This window comes from Populus trichocarpa, chromosome 2 (assembly GCF_000002775.5).
Source record: "Populus trichocarpa isolate Nisqually-1 chromosome 2, P.trichocarpa_v4.1, whole genome shotgun sequence".
Taxonomy (NCBI): Eukaryota; Viridiplantae; Streptophyta; class Magnoliopsida; order Malpighiales; family Salicaceae; genus Populus; species Populus trichocarpa.
In genome coordinates this window covers 15,068,191-15,086,525 of record NC_037286.2, presented here as the reverse complement: position 1 = coordinate 15,086,525, position 18,335 = coordinate 15,068,191, and the positions used below count along the sequence as shown (strand labels likewise).

The 18,335-nt window shown below is 34.3% G+C and overlaps 1 protein-coding gene and 1 pseudogene across 2 annotated transcripts; one reads left to right on the top strand and one right to left on the bottom strand.

Moving 5' to 3' along the window:
• The first annotated feature begins 8,529 nt into the window (after window positions 1-8,529).
• On the top strand, window positions 8,530-9,816 carry LOC18096419 (aspartic proteinase CDR1-like; annotated as a pseudogene).
• Window positions 9,817-10,243: 427 nt separating this feature from the next.
• Window positions 10,244-17,038, bottom strand: LOC7481436 (squamosa promoter-binding-like protein 1). 2 transcript variants are annotated; one of them, XM_024594312.2, is made up of 11 exons: window positions 15,884-17,037; window positions 15,059-15,240; window positions 14,705-14,853; window positions 14,279-14,620; window positions 13,863-13,937; window positions 13,669-13,776; window positions 13,462-13,579; window positions 13,176-13,317; window positions 12,889-13,039; window positions 11,769-12,389; window positions 10,244-10,858 (listed from the first exon to the last, which is right to left on the bottom strand). In XM_024594312.2, exons 1-11 carry the CDS (start codon window positions 16,471-16,473, stop codon window positions 10,412-10,414), a joined length of 2,925 nt encoding a protein of 974 aa, XP_024450080.1. In that variant the 5' UTR covers window positions 16,474-17,037; the 3' UTR covers window positions 10,244-10,411. The 2 variants fall into 2 exon arrangements, with proteins under 2 accessions (XP_024450080.1, XP_024450078.1); XM_024594310.2 differs by having other exon boundaries at window positions 14,279-14,853; window positions 15,884-17,038.
• Window positions 17,039-18,335: the final 1,297 nt, after the last annotated feature.

Genomic DNA, 18,335 nt, shown 5'->3' with positions numbered 1-18,335 from the left:
ACGTAAGCTTAATAATTCAAAATTATGTTTACTAGTTTTCGTCATGATTTTGCTAAATTATCAATGTTTTGGCTAAGACTTGTTTTTCTAAAAGATAGATGGACAAGTCTCCTATTTATTTTTAGGGTTCATATCAAAAAAAAAATTATAAAGATAAACTAAATAATAATTAGAATAATTCATGACAATTAAAAGTGATAGATTTAAGAGAGAAATACATAGTAAAGGTGATTTTTTATATGAAAAGAAGTAGCAAGGGTAATGTTGATCTTCTCTTGGATATAACTAATCTTTTACCCAAATCTATGAAATCAATACTAGTTTTTAGAATTCCTAGTGCTTTTTATTTACCAGTGACGACTTCATGTCTTAAATATATTCTATTTAATTTTGAAGAGTCCCACCATTGTCATTGTGTGACAGCATAGCGAATCAACTAAGAACCTTACGGTTGAGTCTGATTGTTTGTATTTATTCTTTTATAATTTATTTATTTTTTGTTGCTATATTTTGTCTGTGTAGTTTTACTTGTAATTATTTCTTTTTGACTCCTAATTATTTTTGGAATAGTTATTTGTATTGTTTATTTATGTTTATGCTATTAAATTGTCGTATTTATTTTCACCTGATGAATTGTATGTGTGGGTGGGTGGGTGGGTGGGTGGGTGCGCGTGTTATTTGATTTAAATTCTTCACACACTTAAGTGAAAACCAATAAAAAAAAACTATGGATTCAAGCTCGTCCCATTTAGGATTAGAAAAGGAGATTCGTGTGGCGAGTTTAATTTATGTCTAGTGATACTCACTTGGAATTTTTCTTAGCTTGGGACTCACCCTATAAATAGGGTATCATGGAATTATTCTCATACTCGGATTGTATAAGGTTAAGAGGTCAAGTTATCTCGCTGGTAATTGCTTGCTAATAGGATTTGAGTCCAAGCTACCGTACCATATGAAGCTTGAAGAAAGAATGTCTTATGTCATCCGGTTGCTGGATTGTTAGGAGATGTTTTCCTCACAAGATCATATTGAATTCCAAAAACAATATGGAGACATTGCTCAATTGTTTAAGATTTGGGTGTAACACTCGTGTTTCCAAGTTTTGATAGGGTTTTGGATACCGGAATACAGGTATTTCACCTTTAACATTGTAAACATGACTCCCACCCTTGAAGAATATGATTCTCTCTTAGACTATCTAAAATCAAACCCAGTGTGCTTCAATGGGCCAAAAAACCAAGCTTCATAATTATGCTTCGTTGACTAAAATTGATCGAAGAATGGTAGATGAAAAGATAACCAAGTGGGGTTTCAGTGAAGGCTGGTTGTGGAACACATTGTAACCTATATTCAAGAAGAGATTGCATGATTAAAAGAATGAGATTTGTTTGAGAATTTTAGCTTTGGGAATCTATAGTCTAATTCTTTTCCTATTGGTAAAAAGTATGATCAACCTTGAAGTTGTTGATGTGTTTAAGAGTATAGTTACTTTTAAAGTTAATCCAACAACATCAGTTTTATATAAGACCTTTCAGCCAACCAGAAGCATAATTTGATCATGGTGTAGAAAACAAAAGGATGGTTATTTCATCCCAGTTACAGTAGCAACAAAAAGCCTTCCAGGAATTACAAGCCAAGTTCAACCATTTACATAAGCAGAAGAAATGACAAAAATGTAGAATGATAAAGAAATGGTAGAAAGCTCAGGATGAAATAGGGGAGCTGAAACAAACAAATGAAATGCTCTAAAAGCAATGCCAACAATAGGTCAAGCTAATCACACATCTTGATTGCTTGGCTAATGGGTTCTCCTCTGTTAAACAAGCTTTGATTGAAGAAAAATATGTTGTAATAAAGGAACCATAACATTGGGGCTTATAAACTATGCACTACCACATACAAGCTGAAGATGCCAAATTTCTTGCAATGAAAATGAGAGGAATAGTGGAATATTTGGTTGAAGACTTACAGTGCCAAAAGACACACTTGTGAAATTCTTCACGCAACTCCTTGACTATATTAATAAAGTACCAAAATATCATGGACTGAGAACATGAAAGACTTAAATGGTTTAATTTTTCAAAGAATCATATATTGAATAAATTAAAATTTTATTGAGTAATAAAAGGCATTATCTTGATTAATGGTTGTTTAGTGTTTAATGTTTCTTTATGCAAATCCCTATCAATGGTTAATTTTTAAAGAATCATGTATTTCAAGAACACTAGTTTTTTAACATAAAAGGTTTTTGAAAGTCCACTGAGAAGCCTAGAATGCCATGGCTAAGCAAGCTTCATGTTATCATTAGGGTGAGTTGTAAAGCAAAAGATAATTTGCAAGAATGACGTTTTATATTTCAAAACCAGGTAAAGATGCATGCATAAAATTTAAAAGCGTTATACAAATTTTTACACAGGAATTGCATAAGAAAGAATCTCCAGTGAAGTCTAGCAAGACTTCAATAAACATGAACCCAGTAGGGTTCTGAGCCTAACAAGGTTCAATTTGATTTTTAAAGCCCAGCAAAGTTTCTGCAAAGAAGGAATACGACAAAGTTCTAAAGCCTAGCAAGGCTCAAGATAATCCTAAACCCAACAAGGTTTAGCAAGAAAAAGTCTTCGATAAAAAAGACCCAGCAAGATTATGAGCCCAACAAGGCTCCTAACGATTAAAAACCCAACAAGGTTTTGACAAAGAAAAAATCGAGTAAAATGAACCCAACAAGGTTTGGAGCCCTAAAAGGCTCTAATGATTACAAACCTAGCAAGGTTTTGATAAAAAAAAAAAAAAAAAAAGGTCTGGCAATACTCTAGCAAAAAAGACCCAGCAAAGCTCCGGTGATTAAAAATCCAACAAAGTTTTGACAAAGAAATGGTCTAACAAGACTTCAGCAAAAAGGACCCAGCAAGGTTTTGAGCCTAACAAAGCTCTTAACGAGATATTGCACCTTTGAGCACTCACTTGCCAGATAATGTGATTTCTAGCCTTATTTTTTTTTTTTTCTAAATGAGCTTTCTAGCCCTCACGTACTAGATAGTGCACTTTCTAACCCTATCTATTTTCTTCTGAGTGCCCTTTCTAGCCTTCACATACCAAATAGTGCCCTCACATATCAGATAGTGCACTTTTTAGCCTTATCTGTTTTTCTTTTTAGTGCACTTTCTAGCCCTCACCTACCAGATAGTGCACTTCCTAGCCTTATCTCTTTTCTTCTGGGTGCGCTTTCTAGTCCTTACCTACCAGATAGTGAATTTTCTAACCCCATCTATTTTCTTTTGAGTGCGTTTTTTAACCCTCATGTTTTAGATAATACGATTTCTAGCCTTATCTTTTTTCTTTTTGGTGTACTTTTTAACTCTTACTTTTTAGATAATGCATTTTTAAGTTCTATCCCTTTTCTTTGATGTGCATTTTCCAACCCTCACTTACCAAATAATGTGCTTTCTACCCCTATCATTTTTCTTGTTGAGTGTGTTTTCTAGCTCTATGTCTTTTACACAATGCTTTTTACACTATTTTCTTTTATGTGCGCTTTCAAGCCCTCAGTTATGACACTTTCAAAAGGATTGATCATTTCTTGATCTAGTAAATCCATAATTTCTCATATTTTCTTCTTTATAAGCTTACTATCTAAAGTCTCTTACGAGACTTTCTGTCGTAAACATTGTAAAGAGGAGGACAATTGTCATAACCCAATTTTAGGTTTCCCTCAATATTGTCTTTTCCTTAAAAAAAACAACAAAAAAATAAGTAAAAAGACTGGTAGCTTGGCTAGAACATGCTGAGAAGGGTTTTAAACATATAGGGGAACCAAATTAAGACTTTAGATGAAATTGAGAATCTAATTGTACCTAAGATTAAAAGACAATGCAGATTCAAAATTAAATTAAAGGATTATCATATGAATTTGCATAAAAATTAAGTCTGAGGACTTAATTAGACTTTTAATATGTCAATTTGATTTAATCATTGGCCCACTTAAAGGTTTAATTAAGTTTAAAAATTAATTTTGGTCAAATTAAAATAATTAATTAAGTGCAAGGACTTAATTAGACTTTTAATGGGTCAAATTAATTTTATTAAAAACTTAATTGATGAAAAATCAAGTTTGGAAACCTAGTTTAGACTTCATTGAAAAAATTAGAATTTTAGAGAATCAAATTTAGTTAGATATTGCTTCGGAAAGTAAATAACACTACTAAAAAAGAGGGTCATTAGCATCGGATGTTAGCATCAGAATAATTTAGATGTAACTTTAGCAACAGATTAGTAACGGATTATATATATATTAATTTTTTAATATTAGCAATAGATTCAGCAACGCAAAATCAGATACTAAAAAATAAATTATTATATTAAGAATCAGCAACGGATTTGTCGTTGTTAATATGGTTGCTGATAAAAAAAAGATTAAATTTTGACTTTTATAAAAAAAACAATAAATAATGATTACATGTTAATAATTTATTGGTCCATCTATACCGTGAAAACAAAAGAGAACCTCACACATGTCAAATTTATTCATTCTCCGGAAGAACCCATATGTCCTTTTCTGTACCTTCTCCATAAACCTAATTAACCCATATCTCCCTTTCTATTCCTTCTCCAGAAACCAAACCCATCTGTCCCTTTCAATTCCTTCTCCAGAAACCTATCTCTGTCACGCGTCATTTTTTAAAAACATAATTTGTCATTTTCTTAACTTCTTCTCCAGTTAATCTACGCTTCCAAGAATTCCATCTTGTAGGGAACAAACATGGTGTGAAAAATTAAGATAGCAGGTATAATCAAAAACCTATATTTTAGAGATTATGTTTGTAATTCAGAGAGAATATATATTGTTTTATTAACTAATTTTATAAAATAATTTTGTAGATCTATTGCAAATTATTTGTCAAATATGGTCGTCATCACATGCTAATGTTTCTAATTTTTAATGTAGTGTTCTTGATCTTTATGGTTCTGTGATGATTTCATTGTTGCTTGGTTAAATAATGAGACTTTTTCCAGGGTTTTGGTTTTTTTTTGTTTTGTTGGGTGTATGTGTGATGTTTTTCGGAGGAGAAATATGGGTAATGTGTCGTAGGCCTGTAAATAAAAAGTAAAATCAGATACTAAAAAATAAATTAATATATTAAGAATCAGCAACGGATTTGCCGTTGCTAATATGGTTGCTGATAAAAAAAAGATTAAATTTTGACTTTTATAAAAAAAAAAACAATAAATAATGATTACATGTTGATAATTTATTGGTCCATCTATACCTTGAAAACAAAAGAGAACCTCACGCAGGCCAAATTCCTTCATTCTCCGGAAGAACCCATATGTCCCTTTATATACCTTCTCTAGAAACCTAATTAACCCATATTTCTCTTTCTATTCCTTCTCTAGAAACCAAACCCATCTGTCCCTTTCAATTCCTTCTCTAGAAACCTATCTCTGTCACGCGTCATTTTCCAAAAACATAATTTGTCATTTTCTTAACTTCTTCTCCAGTTAATCTACGCTTCCAAGAATTCCATCTTGTAGGAAACAAACATGGTGTGAAAAATTAAGATAACAGGTATAATCAAAAACTTATATTTGAGAGATTATGTTTGTAATTTACAGAGAATATATATTGTTTTATTAACTAATTTTATAGAATAATTTTGTAGATCTATTGCAAATTATTTGTTAAATATGTCTGTCATCACATGCTAATGTTTCTAATTCTTAATGTAGTGTTCTTGATCTTCATAGTTCTGTGATGATTCAACTGTTGCTTGGTTAAGTAATGAGACATTTTCATTAAAAAATGTAAGAGATTGTTTGATGAATGAGATATGATCCAGGATGATTGGATCAAGATGGAAATTGTAATGACATATAATAGAAGTGTTGTCGATAACTTGGTACCAACAAAAATAGGGGAAACTCTGCCGAAATTTTCAAAAAAAAAATCATAATCTTAGATATATTATTAAATACTTGACATTAGTAATGAAATGTTTGAGATTTCATGACATTATATTTGAGGATGTTACATTCTTTTTTTCTATGCACACCATATCTTAGATGCAAGGAGTATTAATGTAGTAAAAATAGTTTTTTATGGAAGTGAAGACCAAAATGAAGAACAAACCTCTTAGATACAATTAATGTAAAGAATAGTTTTTGAGGGAAGTGAAGATTGAAAAGAAGGAATTAAAGAAATTTCCAGCGAAGGCATTAAGTTTGTTTGACCCTTTCATTGATTGAAAATATAAATTAATATATAATTGTTTTTGCATCTCTAACGACATCAATTAGGTTAGAACATGTAAATTAATTCTATTTTAGGAAAATATTAAGAAATGGTAAGGTATATACCAAAACAATATTATAATAATTAGAATATAAGACATTAAATTCCATTTTATGATGTAGTTAAGAAGTTTTTTTTTTTTTTTTTGTTCATCTTTTTTACTACTGATTGTGTGATTGTAATTATATAGGCTAGTTAATAACTATGTTGAGCTTTGTTTTTGTTTTTTTATAGAAAAAATATATATATTCTGAGGATGATGAACCAATTGTTCATAAGATTTGGGAAGATAAGACAAGAATTGCTTTGAACCAGCAGTTGACACGAGCTCGTATGAGAGCTATGTCAGACAGAAATACCACAAATATTATGGATTGCATTAATAAAGGTCCAGTTTGGATAAACAATGACGATTGAAATCAAATGATTAAAGAAATTTAGTCCACCCCTGAATTTCAAAAGAGATCAAAATCTGCAAGAAATAATCGGCTAACTGAAACATATGGTAAATTAAGCACTCATTCTGGAGGTACAGTGTTATTTGCATCATATCGAGCTAGCATGGTGAGGATTGTTTATATTATCTAATATTTTTTGTTTGTTGATAGCAAGAAAAAGCAGGTGGAAAAGAACCTCTATGGGATGATGTGTTTTCGGTGTTGCATCAGAGTGCCAAGAAGCCTGAAACCTTCATAGATAACAAGTCTAAAAAAGTTGTTGTAAGTATTATTTTTTTATGTAATTTAATTATTATTTAAAATTAAAATGAGTTTATTATTATATTAATTTTATTGTAGGAGACTTACAAAAAAGAGATGATTTCAAGATATGAAACTGATCGGGAAAATCATCCTTCATTTGATGGAGCAGCTTGGTGTGTGGCTATAGAAGGAGTTACAAAAGGTAGAATATATGGTGCACCTGGTATGCCGAAATTCATGGTTAGTATGAGTGCTTCATCACAATCTTATACGATAGAGTCAACACCTTCTAGTTCATCAATTCAAGCATTGAAAGAGCAAATAAAGGAAAGAGATGATCATATTTTATCATTACAACAGGAGATGACTTCAATCAAAAAATTTCTTAGTAATATGGGATATCAAGCTTGGGCATCAAATATGGACCAAGATATGTTGACACCTATAGCTTCATCTATGCCGTCACATGTGGCTTCACAGATGACGACACCTATGTATCCCCTGTCTAATCCAGTATATCGACCTAGGCCTCGACTACCATATACCGGCCCCATCTTATGATGGTCAGCATTGTTTTGGTTCGTTTCCACCACCACCCCCCACCACCACCTTTATGATAAAAACATATTTATTAAATTGTGACTTATTTATTTTGATGTAAGTTTGACGAGATTTAGAAATTTATTGTGAAATTTATTTTTATTTGACTTATTATTTTTTATAAAATAATTTCTAGTATTAATTTATGTTCTTATATATTTATCTATAATTTTTGAAATAGCCATAAATAATTAAAAAAAAAATCAACATATGGGAAATATACTTTAAAAAAATCATGTTTTAAAAAATAGTCATTGGATAAATTAGCAACGGATTAGCAACAAAGTTTCTATTGCTAATCAGCAACGCGATATCCGTTGCTGATCAGCAATGGTGATTAGCAATAGAATATTCATTGCTGATTTACACATTCAGCAACCAAATTTCAGCAATGGATAATTTGTTACTAAACAAATCAGCAATTGATAATCCGTTACTAAAAAATTAGCATCTATTATTTATATCTGAAATTATCTTTTGCTAATTTCGTTGTTGAGTTTTATCAACAACAAATTTTAATATTATCTGCAACGGATTAGTTAGTTGCTAATAGGCTCCTTTTTTTTTTAGTAATGTAAGAATACATGTATGTTCAATAACGCATCAAATTATTAAAGAAATGCTCAAAAATAATAATAATGCTTAATTTGTATACATGCATCAGATTGCATATATATATATATATATATATATATATATATATATATATATATATATATATAAGGAAATAATGCTTGATTTGAATAAATGCATCGGATTTTATCAACTTCCCTGCTAGCCATAACACTAATTATTCCCGATCTTAATTTAAAATCTCCTCCTTTCCTTAAATATCTGTGATATCTGCATGATTTTGTTCGGTACTAGCATATATTTGTACGTCCCAACCTACCTTGAATCCGTCGCACAATCATCTTCATCTATATAAGCTGTCTATTCCTCATGGAAGCCCCTCTCTCTTTTGCATTATCAACTGCACTACTGTGTGTTGCTAGCTTTGCCTGCGTCTATGCCAACAACGCTGGCTTCACTTTGGAACCTATCCACCGTGATTCATCAGAGTCCCCCTTTCACAACCCTCAAGAGACTCATCTCCAGCGTGTCAACAATCCTTTGCGTCGATCCATCAATCGGGTCCACCACTTTGACCCAACTGCTGCTGCTTCAGTCTCACCTAAAGCTGCTGAATCTGAGATTACATCCGCTAGTGGTGAATACCTCTTGAGTTTATCCTTCGGGACACCACCTCTTAAGGTTATGGGTATAGCAGATACAGGCAGTGATCTAATATGGACACAGTGCAAGCCATGCAAGCATTGTTACAAGCAAGTTGCTCCTCTTTTTGATCCAAAGTCTTCCAAAACATATAGACAGTACTTCTCTTGTGACGCAACGGAATGCACCTCGCAACAGCAAACTTCTTGCCCTGGTGGCGAAATTTGCAATTACGAATATGCTTATATGGTGATAGATCGTACACCCTTGGAATTCTTTCTGCTGATACAATCACTTTGGATTCCACATCAGGCCGTCCAGTGCGTTTCCCTTCATTGGTTGTGGACACAAAAATAATGGACCCTTCAATGGCCAAGCTTCGGGTATCGTTGGCTTTGGAGGCGGTTCACTGTCTCTTATTTCTCAAATGGATTCTTCAGTCGGTAGAAAATTCTCCTACTGTCTGACGCCTTTTTTCTCCCAAGCTGGAAGATCGAGCAAACTAAACTTTGGCAGCCACGCTGTTGTTTCAGGTCATGGAGTTAAATCTACCCCATTATTATCTGAGGATACCTTCTACTATCTAACTCTTGAAGCCGTGGGTATTGGAAAAGAGAGAATACAATTCGGTGATTCTTCTTCAGGAACTGGTAGTGGAACTGGAAACATCATCACTGATTCAGGTACAACTTTGACAATAGTACCAGAAGATGTCTTGAATGATATGTCAAAAGCAGCAGACAATCAAGTTGAGGGACAGCGTGCTGAAGACCCAAGTGGATTCCTGAGCCTTTGCTACAGTCATCTCAAGGTTCCTGTAATCACTGCACATTTCACTGGTGCAGATGTGAATCGTTCAAATTTCAGATGATCTTGTGTGCTTGGCCTTTGCCTCTACTAAATCAGATGTATCAATCTACGGAAACCTTGCGCAAATGAACTTCTTGGTAGAATATGACCTTCAAGGGAAGTCTCTGAATTTCAAGCCAACAGATTGCACCAAATTATAATTCGATAGCCACAGAATTTAACTCTAGTTGCCTTGCGCATGTAAGTCGAAAACATCTCTACTTTCGTATACTGTTGGCTTCCGTCCTGAAAAACTTTATTAATAACAAGTTCAGGTTTCACTTCTTTTCCCCTTGTTTCTTTCACGTAGCATCAAGAGATCCTTTCAAGTAGTTTTCCTGTAGACTGAAGACGTCGGTAGATGCAAGAACAGGTTTTCAGATTTGACGGTTCAGATTTGATTTTGGGACACGCTGAAATTAGAGATACATATATTATATAAAATAATAACCGTCAAAATATCATCTGAACTCTTTAATAATTTAAGTTATTAAATAATATTTTAAAATATAATTTATATTATTCTCTTATACCCACAATCACGCTGGTTATAACGCTGGTTATAAATGTTACCGCTGAAAGATGCAGTGGATGTCGAATAATTATGTCAATTAACATTACTGAATCCGAAGCGTGTCCCAGTAGATTGATTGATTGTTATGCGGGAAACCTCAACTTTACAGTCTATAAATAAATGCATACAAAATAATAAACACGTCCTATCACATGTCAATATTGCAATGGGCAACGATGGATCACCTCAGCTTGTTCCGTAGTCCAACATTTCCCACCTGAAGGGTCGGAACACGTACAGAACCTCAGGACAACTCTTGAACAGAAGAGCCACACAGACACAAACTGCAGCAATTGCCACCATTGAGAGCATTGCAGGCCTGTACAGCTGAGACCTGCTGGCTATTCCATAAACCACCTTCTGACTGCAAAGCTTGCAGTTGCCCTGAGTGGGTCTTAATGCCGTTTGTCCGATCTCAAAGCTACTGGACAATCCTTCATTTTGTTTCTCATTAATGTTACTGTTTGAGAGATTGCTAGGGATGTCAAGCACAACATGGCCCCCAACAGCTTGTCTCTTGTTAATTTTCCTTTGTACAAGATGGATGTATGTGTAGTGGCCACGCAAGCGAGCATAATCTTCAGGTGTGAAGCCTGTGCTGTCAACAGCATTCTTCCATGCTTCAATGCCCACCTGAAATGTATCACACAACAAATCTTTACACAAAATGAAGGCAAATAATAAATCCCTGCCAGAACGTAACAATGATTGAAAAGCAGTCTTGGATTCAATTTTCCAAGATGTTATTATTGACTGCTGATTTAAAAAAAAAAAAATTGCTTCCTGTCCAGACATTAAATAAAAGAATAGAAACAACAAATTAACGCATTATGGGAAATGGAAAACCATCCACTAGCTACAAAAAATGAAAAATGAAAAGTAATATAAAGCTTGAGATGTGGAATGATAACGAAAAGAGGCAGCTAAATTAAAGGCCTGCTTTACACTGCTATTAGTAGCTATGAGATCAGAGATGATCATGTAGCCGCAGCGCAACAAAAGCAACCCCCTCAGTAAATTTCTGTTCTTTTTAGAATCAAGGTTTTTCAACTTACGTTTCAACTATTTTTTGAGAGAAAGCATAGTTGTGACTAAGAGCAGTAAATTTACCACACTGGTTCACACAAAAAGGTAGTATAAAACAATCAAATGAAGCAAGATTTAACTTCAATACATTGGCTATTATCACTCTACAACACATCATCACTAAATTGAATTAAAAAGGAAACTCTGGGAACTAAATAAAATGTGGGAGAAAATATAGCTAAACTAACACCTCCTGATTATCTTCTCCATCTAACGAGATCCTACACATCACATTAGGTTTGCAAAATCATGCAATCAAAAAAATTTTGATCATATTCCAATTCCTAGAACTGATTATTGTTGTCACGACATAAGTATGAACAGTGATCCAGATTGAAGAGACACAGAGAGTGAAACTGGTGGTGGTGAATATTTATTCCATCAAGTATAAATGCAATATTAAGAAAATTCTCTCCTCAGAGTATCCAGAAATTAATTTAATTAGAAAAGGGGTTACCATTCCAGGATCTTCAGTTAATGTGTCAAGTACATCTTCAGAACCATCTTTACCCGCTGCAATGTGAAGAGGTGTCAAACCAGCTGGGCCTGTGACATCTGGCCTAAACAAAATGCTCTCATGGCTTCCACCAACTAGTGCCGTGTCTTTGGACCCAAATTTCTCAGGAACATATCTTAATAGGAGCTCCACAAGAGACCTAGAATTCCTCCTCACAGCTCTGTGAAGAAGGCCCATTTCTGATAATGCTACATTCAAAGATGAGTGCTCTTCAGTGCCAACAATTCCGTTGTGCAGAATGTTCAAGAGTTTCCCCACAACAGCACACCATTCATGGTCCATGGAGAATTCCATGAGCCACTTGAATCTTCTTAGTGGGAAGAGATTCATACTAGGATCCGAGCAGCCCAATCTAGACTTCAACTGGCTTCTGTGAAGAAGCCAGCTCATTTCATGAACAAAGTTCATCGCTTGATTTTTGGCTTCCATTTTTTCAGTTTCCTCAAAATCTGCATCTGTTTCAGTCTCCAACACACCCTCAAGCATGCGGATCTCAGAACATACATCTTCCTCTGCAACTAAGAAAGGAAAGAAACTGCTGCTAAAACCGTGATCTTCAATCTGGATAGAGAAAAGATTGAACTCAGCATACAGAAGCATACTCAAAAAAGTATCAGTATTCTATGAAAGCACATTAGCAACTGCATACAAACGCTTGAAAAACTAAAGAATTGTGTTGACTCAACATAAGGGTTAATTTAAGAACAGTTTCAAGAAAGAATTTTCCTTGAGATAGGAATGAAGTTCGCTCCAAACAAGCCCAGATATATCTAATTCACAATCTCTTTGAGATAGTAATGAAGTTGGCCCTAAATCAATCCAGATGTATCTTATTCACAAAGAAAGATGCAAAGCACTTTAATAACCTATCTGTTCACATATTAAGGTCACACTTTAATAAACACACTCATAGTTAATGAGAAAAAAAATTCACAGATTCAAATTAAACTAGCATGTATCCAACAAATCCTCAACGAATTATAGATTCAAAACTAGAATTTATCAAAGATAAGGATAAGAAAAGAACAGGATTGAGATGAGACACAGAAGGCAACAACACCTCAATGAATCCTCTTCCAGTCACCATGGGGATAGAGCAAGAAAAGTTGACACATTGGACCTCATCATGACCTTTGAAGCTATCAACACCATCCATCACCTCCTGTCTATTTTCTTGAACCATATAATTCCCTTCTACTGCACAGAGTAATCTGAAAAACAGAAGTGGAGAGCACAAAGTGTAGCTTATTAGCACATAATACCAGCACAATGAAAGAGAGACTACAAAAAATACATTAAATCAAGACTTTAACAATTCTATATCAGGTGAAAACCAACAATCATTACCTTGTGGCAGGCCGAGACAAGTTGACCCCCTTAATTAAAAATTCAGCTCTCTCAGATGCAGTTATAGCAATTGGCTTGACACTTAAAATTTTGCTATAATTGTTGCTTGTGAGAGGCAAAGATGTATCAACAACCACCTGACCTGCAACACAAAATTCACAATATTTCATTCATAAGTCTTGTTACTACTAGACAAAATTCAAAATACTTCATTCATACAAGTCTTTTTACTGCTAATCTATTCTTCCAAGTTTCTGAATTACTTAGACAATCAAGGGCAACAGACCATTATAAACAAATGCTATTTGATGTTGCACCCTAATATAGATCCATCCAGTTCTCCAGAAAGTGTCTTCTGATACAGCTAGAAGCCTGCTCAAACTGGAGCCAAGGCCGCAGCAAAGCTATACAAAGGAAAATTCAACTATAAGGCCACAAAAGTTGTCTGGAGAAGTTTAGATCAATAACAATGGTCAGGGTTTATGAAGCTTACTTCTTCCCATGCAGCCTCGGCCTGATGAAGATAAATGGTCAGAATGATACAACCAGGCCTGATGTAGCTTTCAATATCAGTGGGACTATGAGATAACCAATCCAGAATCTGAAAACCAAAACATTTCACATACTCATAATTTGTAAGTAAAAAAACATCAAACAGCAGCACAAAACAAAAATTAAATTGAGTACCTGGGCTCGCAGGACAAGAGGAAAATCATTTGGTTCTTTCCCAAATAATTTAAAAACAATTCGATCTGTGCGGCTCTGAAATGGTAGAAAAGGATAAGGTAACTGATGAATATTATACAGATACAACTCGTAAGTCAAAAGACAGAACAGATGATCCATCCACAGATTGAAAAGTAAATCAAGGGGAAAATATAAGAAATCAACATTTCACCTAGTCTCGGATGAAAGGTGATATTTTCCTCTAAAAAAGAAATGCCTTGTTATTTTGGGACAATCGTGCTACTCAGAACAATATGAACACATGAATAAATATAAGCATCCAAAGGGACTCTAGGAATCAACCAAGAAATTCTTCTTGGTACTATACAAATTGAGTTTAGATGGGAAATGATAAACAACATGCAAGTACAGTATACCTGAGCTTCTCCACTGGAACTAGAAGGTGACTGTGCGGAAGCTGAATCTGAATTTCTGCTGGTCTGAGGAGGACTTGACTGATGGGAGTCTTGTTGTACCCATGAAGGGCAATCAAGGGAGCTAGTCCTTGCATTCACAGGAGCAGGTGATCTCTCTATATCTTCAGTGCCATCATCTGAGTCAACACAAATGTCATTCAAATCAAAATTGTTCATCTTGACCTGCCCCGCTGTACTCTCTCGAACTTCTGAATACACTGCAAAGTTGTTTGGAATGCTAGGTTTCAAGGAAGATGTGGTCTGTATATTTGCACCATATGCATCATGCACAGGCATAACTTGCTGAGGCATTCCAGACACAGGTACTGTCAGATGCTGTTTTAAATTTGAAGGGCCTTCACCATTTGAAAGTAAAGTTGAGACTACCTCTGAATTTCCAAATGATGTGCTCAAATCTCGAGGTTCCTGCAATGGTCCAAACATGTTTCTTCCTCCATGTTCAACACTATGGCTTGCAAGGCTCCTTAAAAGATGAGTTAACAGATCCTGATCAGTTGTTTCGTCTGATCTATTGGCTGCAATTCAAAAATGACAGAATCATTATCTAACAAATACAGGTCACTCATACAACAAGAAGATATAAGGTGCCCAAGTTTTCCAGGAAGAAAATGAAGCCCACAGCACAAAACAGAAAATCAAGGTAATATCAATGGGCAAACAGGAAATCCTCAATGAATTAATTCTGAAAAGTTCAAATAGGAAAACCATGGAGTTCCTTACAATGCATGTTTGACAGTATCCTCAAGAGACTTATCAACAGATAGCCACTGTTCTGATCATCATTCATCGAACTTCCATTACCAACAGTATCAGGATTAGTCTTCCTTCTCCTTTTATTGTGGCCAGCCAGACGTCTACGACAACTTCTCTTCCCTTCATCAAACTCTTGAAGGACATGAAACCTGCAAAAAAAGTTGACAAGGCATCAGTTAAGTACTTTTGGCAGAATATAAGGAGCTGCAAACCAAGAAATTTTTCCCGAAATATATGAGTAATAATCGAATTTTTTTGAAAACTGGAGTTGGTAAAAGAAAATTGGGACTTTCTGTTCAAATGCATTAATCTCCATCCAAAAAATTGGAAAACTAGTTTTCCAATTTTCCAAATTTATATTGAGTTTGGAAACACATTTTAGAAGCTCTCCATAGTTTTTTCTTACTAGTTTTTTTTTCATTGTTTTTCAAAAGAAGAAGATACATGAACAATACAATATTTTTATTTTATATACAAGCACTTTTTAAAAATATAAAAGATTAAAATTATTTTTTTACATTACATATTAGATATTGTCAAATTTTTATTATAAATCTAATATAACGATTTTTTTTTAGTTAACAATATAACTTTAAATTGATAATTTTTAATTTGAATGAAATAAAATAAAATTCTACAATTCAATTATCAAGAACACAAAATATTAAGATGTTTATTATAAATTATGGTTTTGATTTTTTATGAGAAATAGATGTAATGGCAATGTATTTCTTATTTTTCCAGTGAAAAAATTCGTCTTCGTTCTCAATAAATGAGCTTATACACACATACCTACTGCACTGCTGACAGAAACGCTGCATAACGTTTCCAACGAGAGCTTTGCTAGCCTTGGAATGCATCTCACAAACCTTATGCCGCCTGTGATAGTCCTTGGCATTACTCAGATCAACACCGCAATCCTCCACCTGACAAACCGCCCGGCTCAAGCCACCCCCAACCAATTTAGTCTTCTTCCCGCTGCTTCCTTCCCAATTCCCCACATCCCTTTGACCACCAAGCTTTAAACTAAGACCACCAGTTTCCTGATCATTCAAATTGTCGTCGTCAATGACAACCACCCTTCTCCTTTTCTCCAATTCCCTTTTTCCTTTCTCAACTCCCAGATTCACTTCATCGGAGCATGAAGATGAACTGTTGGACGAATTCCCAGTGGCCGGAACTCCTGTCCCAACCCCAAGAGGGAAAAATGGCCTACTGACGCTGGTTGATGGTACCGGATTCAAAGGACTAGCAATAAAAAGATCACCATCCCATTTCCAATCATTCAAATCCCATTCTAAACCTCTCTTCCCTACTGCCCGCATATCAGTTGGGCCCATAGCATAGAAATGATGAGGTTCCCCTCCAAATCTAGCCTCCATACCAAATACCCAAAAGGATCCAAGAATTTCACTAATTGAACCAGCACTGATAACCAAAAAGAAAAAACAGCAAAACCCCAGATGAACTAAACCAGAAAAGATGAAAGCTTTAAATGAAAACTACTCCTAATCAGCTTCACTTCTTCCCCAAAAGTACAAAAAAACCACACCCACACACCCATGATTCCAATTAACCGCAACCCACATACCAGATAACCCTTTAATCAGCTACCTCTCCCTCCAAGAATCCTTTTAACAAAAAACCATCAACCCCACTTCAAGCTCTATGATTTCCTCAATTGAATCAATCATATACAGGAAAGTAAGAAAAAAATAAAAATAAAAACTTTACTTGCCCGGAAGAAACTTAACAATCCTGTCCGAAGAGAAGGAAAACAGATCGCACTTATTGCCGGAAAGTGAAGACAAGTGAGCGAGAAGTTAGGGTGGTGATGATGATGATCCAGAAGAGGAGTGGAAATGGTAAGGTGTGGTTTGGTACATAGGAAGATAAAAGTAAACAACTATCTTTGCTACTTTTACTTACCAATACCTGAATGAAGAAAAAATGTGATATAGAGGGAGGAAGAGAGAGAAAGATGACATCTACGACGACGACGACAACAACAACAGTACCATCCCACAACAACAAATGGTGGGTCCCCCTCTCACACTCACCATAACCAAAATTCACAAAAAGAAAAGGATGCCTTTCTCCTTCTCTTTTTACTTTTTCTTCTTCATTTTCATTTCACCTCATGCTGCCATCGTTTTTGTTGTACGTACTGTTACTGACGCCCAGTTTGTATAATTTCATAACATTCTGAATTTTTTAAGAAAAAAATTATTTTGACAGCTTTAAAATTAAAAGAAAAACTCTCCTACCAAACAAAAATGTGCAAGAGTCATGACTAACAGTTAAAAGCCAGAGCAGTGTCAGTGAGTGACCAATGCATTGATGTTTTACGAGGTGACAGTGCTTTGTCGTGAGGTAATTTCCAGCTTAGGACACGTCAATGTCGTTGAATGAGAAAGGATTCACTGCACTTTAGATGTAGGATAATACAGTAAGATCGACTGTTTGTGTCAGTCAGTCAGTCAGTCACTGCTTTGTTATGCTCAGATGATAGAAGATAAGATAACCCTCCGTTTCGTGTCTTGTTTTGAAGTACCGTCCGTGAGCGCTCAAAGTCTCGCGATTATAACGAGTATTTGTGAGGGATGTTGCTATTGCTTTTTCTGGATTCGAAAAGTATTTTTTATTTAAAAATAGTATTAAATTAATATTATTTTAGTATTTTTTTATAATTTTGAATTACTAATATTAAAAATAAAAATATTTTTAAAAAGCATTTTGTATCGTAATATCAAACACATAAAAACAATAATAATTTAATTTTTTAATTTTATCTCAAATATTAGACAACTTACCTATTATTAGTTCATATCACTATGTGCATGATATTTGTAAAATTAGAAAAAATTTTATTTTCTTTCATGTTAAATTGTTACTTTACACAACTATTTGGAGGGTGAACTTTCATTTTTTTCCTTTTTTACCCTGTGCATATAAAATAGGTTTTAAATAAAAAAAAAAGGTTAATTTGTTCTCATTTGCTTGACATGTAGCCCAAATGGCTACAATTGTTATTGTCATTTGGGTCATGCTTAAACCGCAACATCCATGCCATTTGACTCCATTCTAAATAGTGACACCAATACATGAAAAATTACAAGCTTGGCCTAAATGTATCCATTTTTTTTTCTTTTTTTTTAGTAAGCTCTAATGTGCTTTTTTAAGTTTCGAGAAGTTAGAATATGGCACCGCCCGTCCATACACATATTATTTTCTATAATTAACT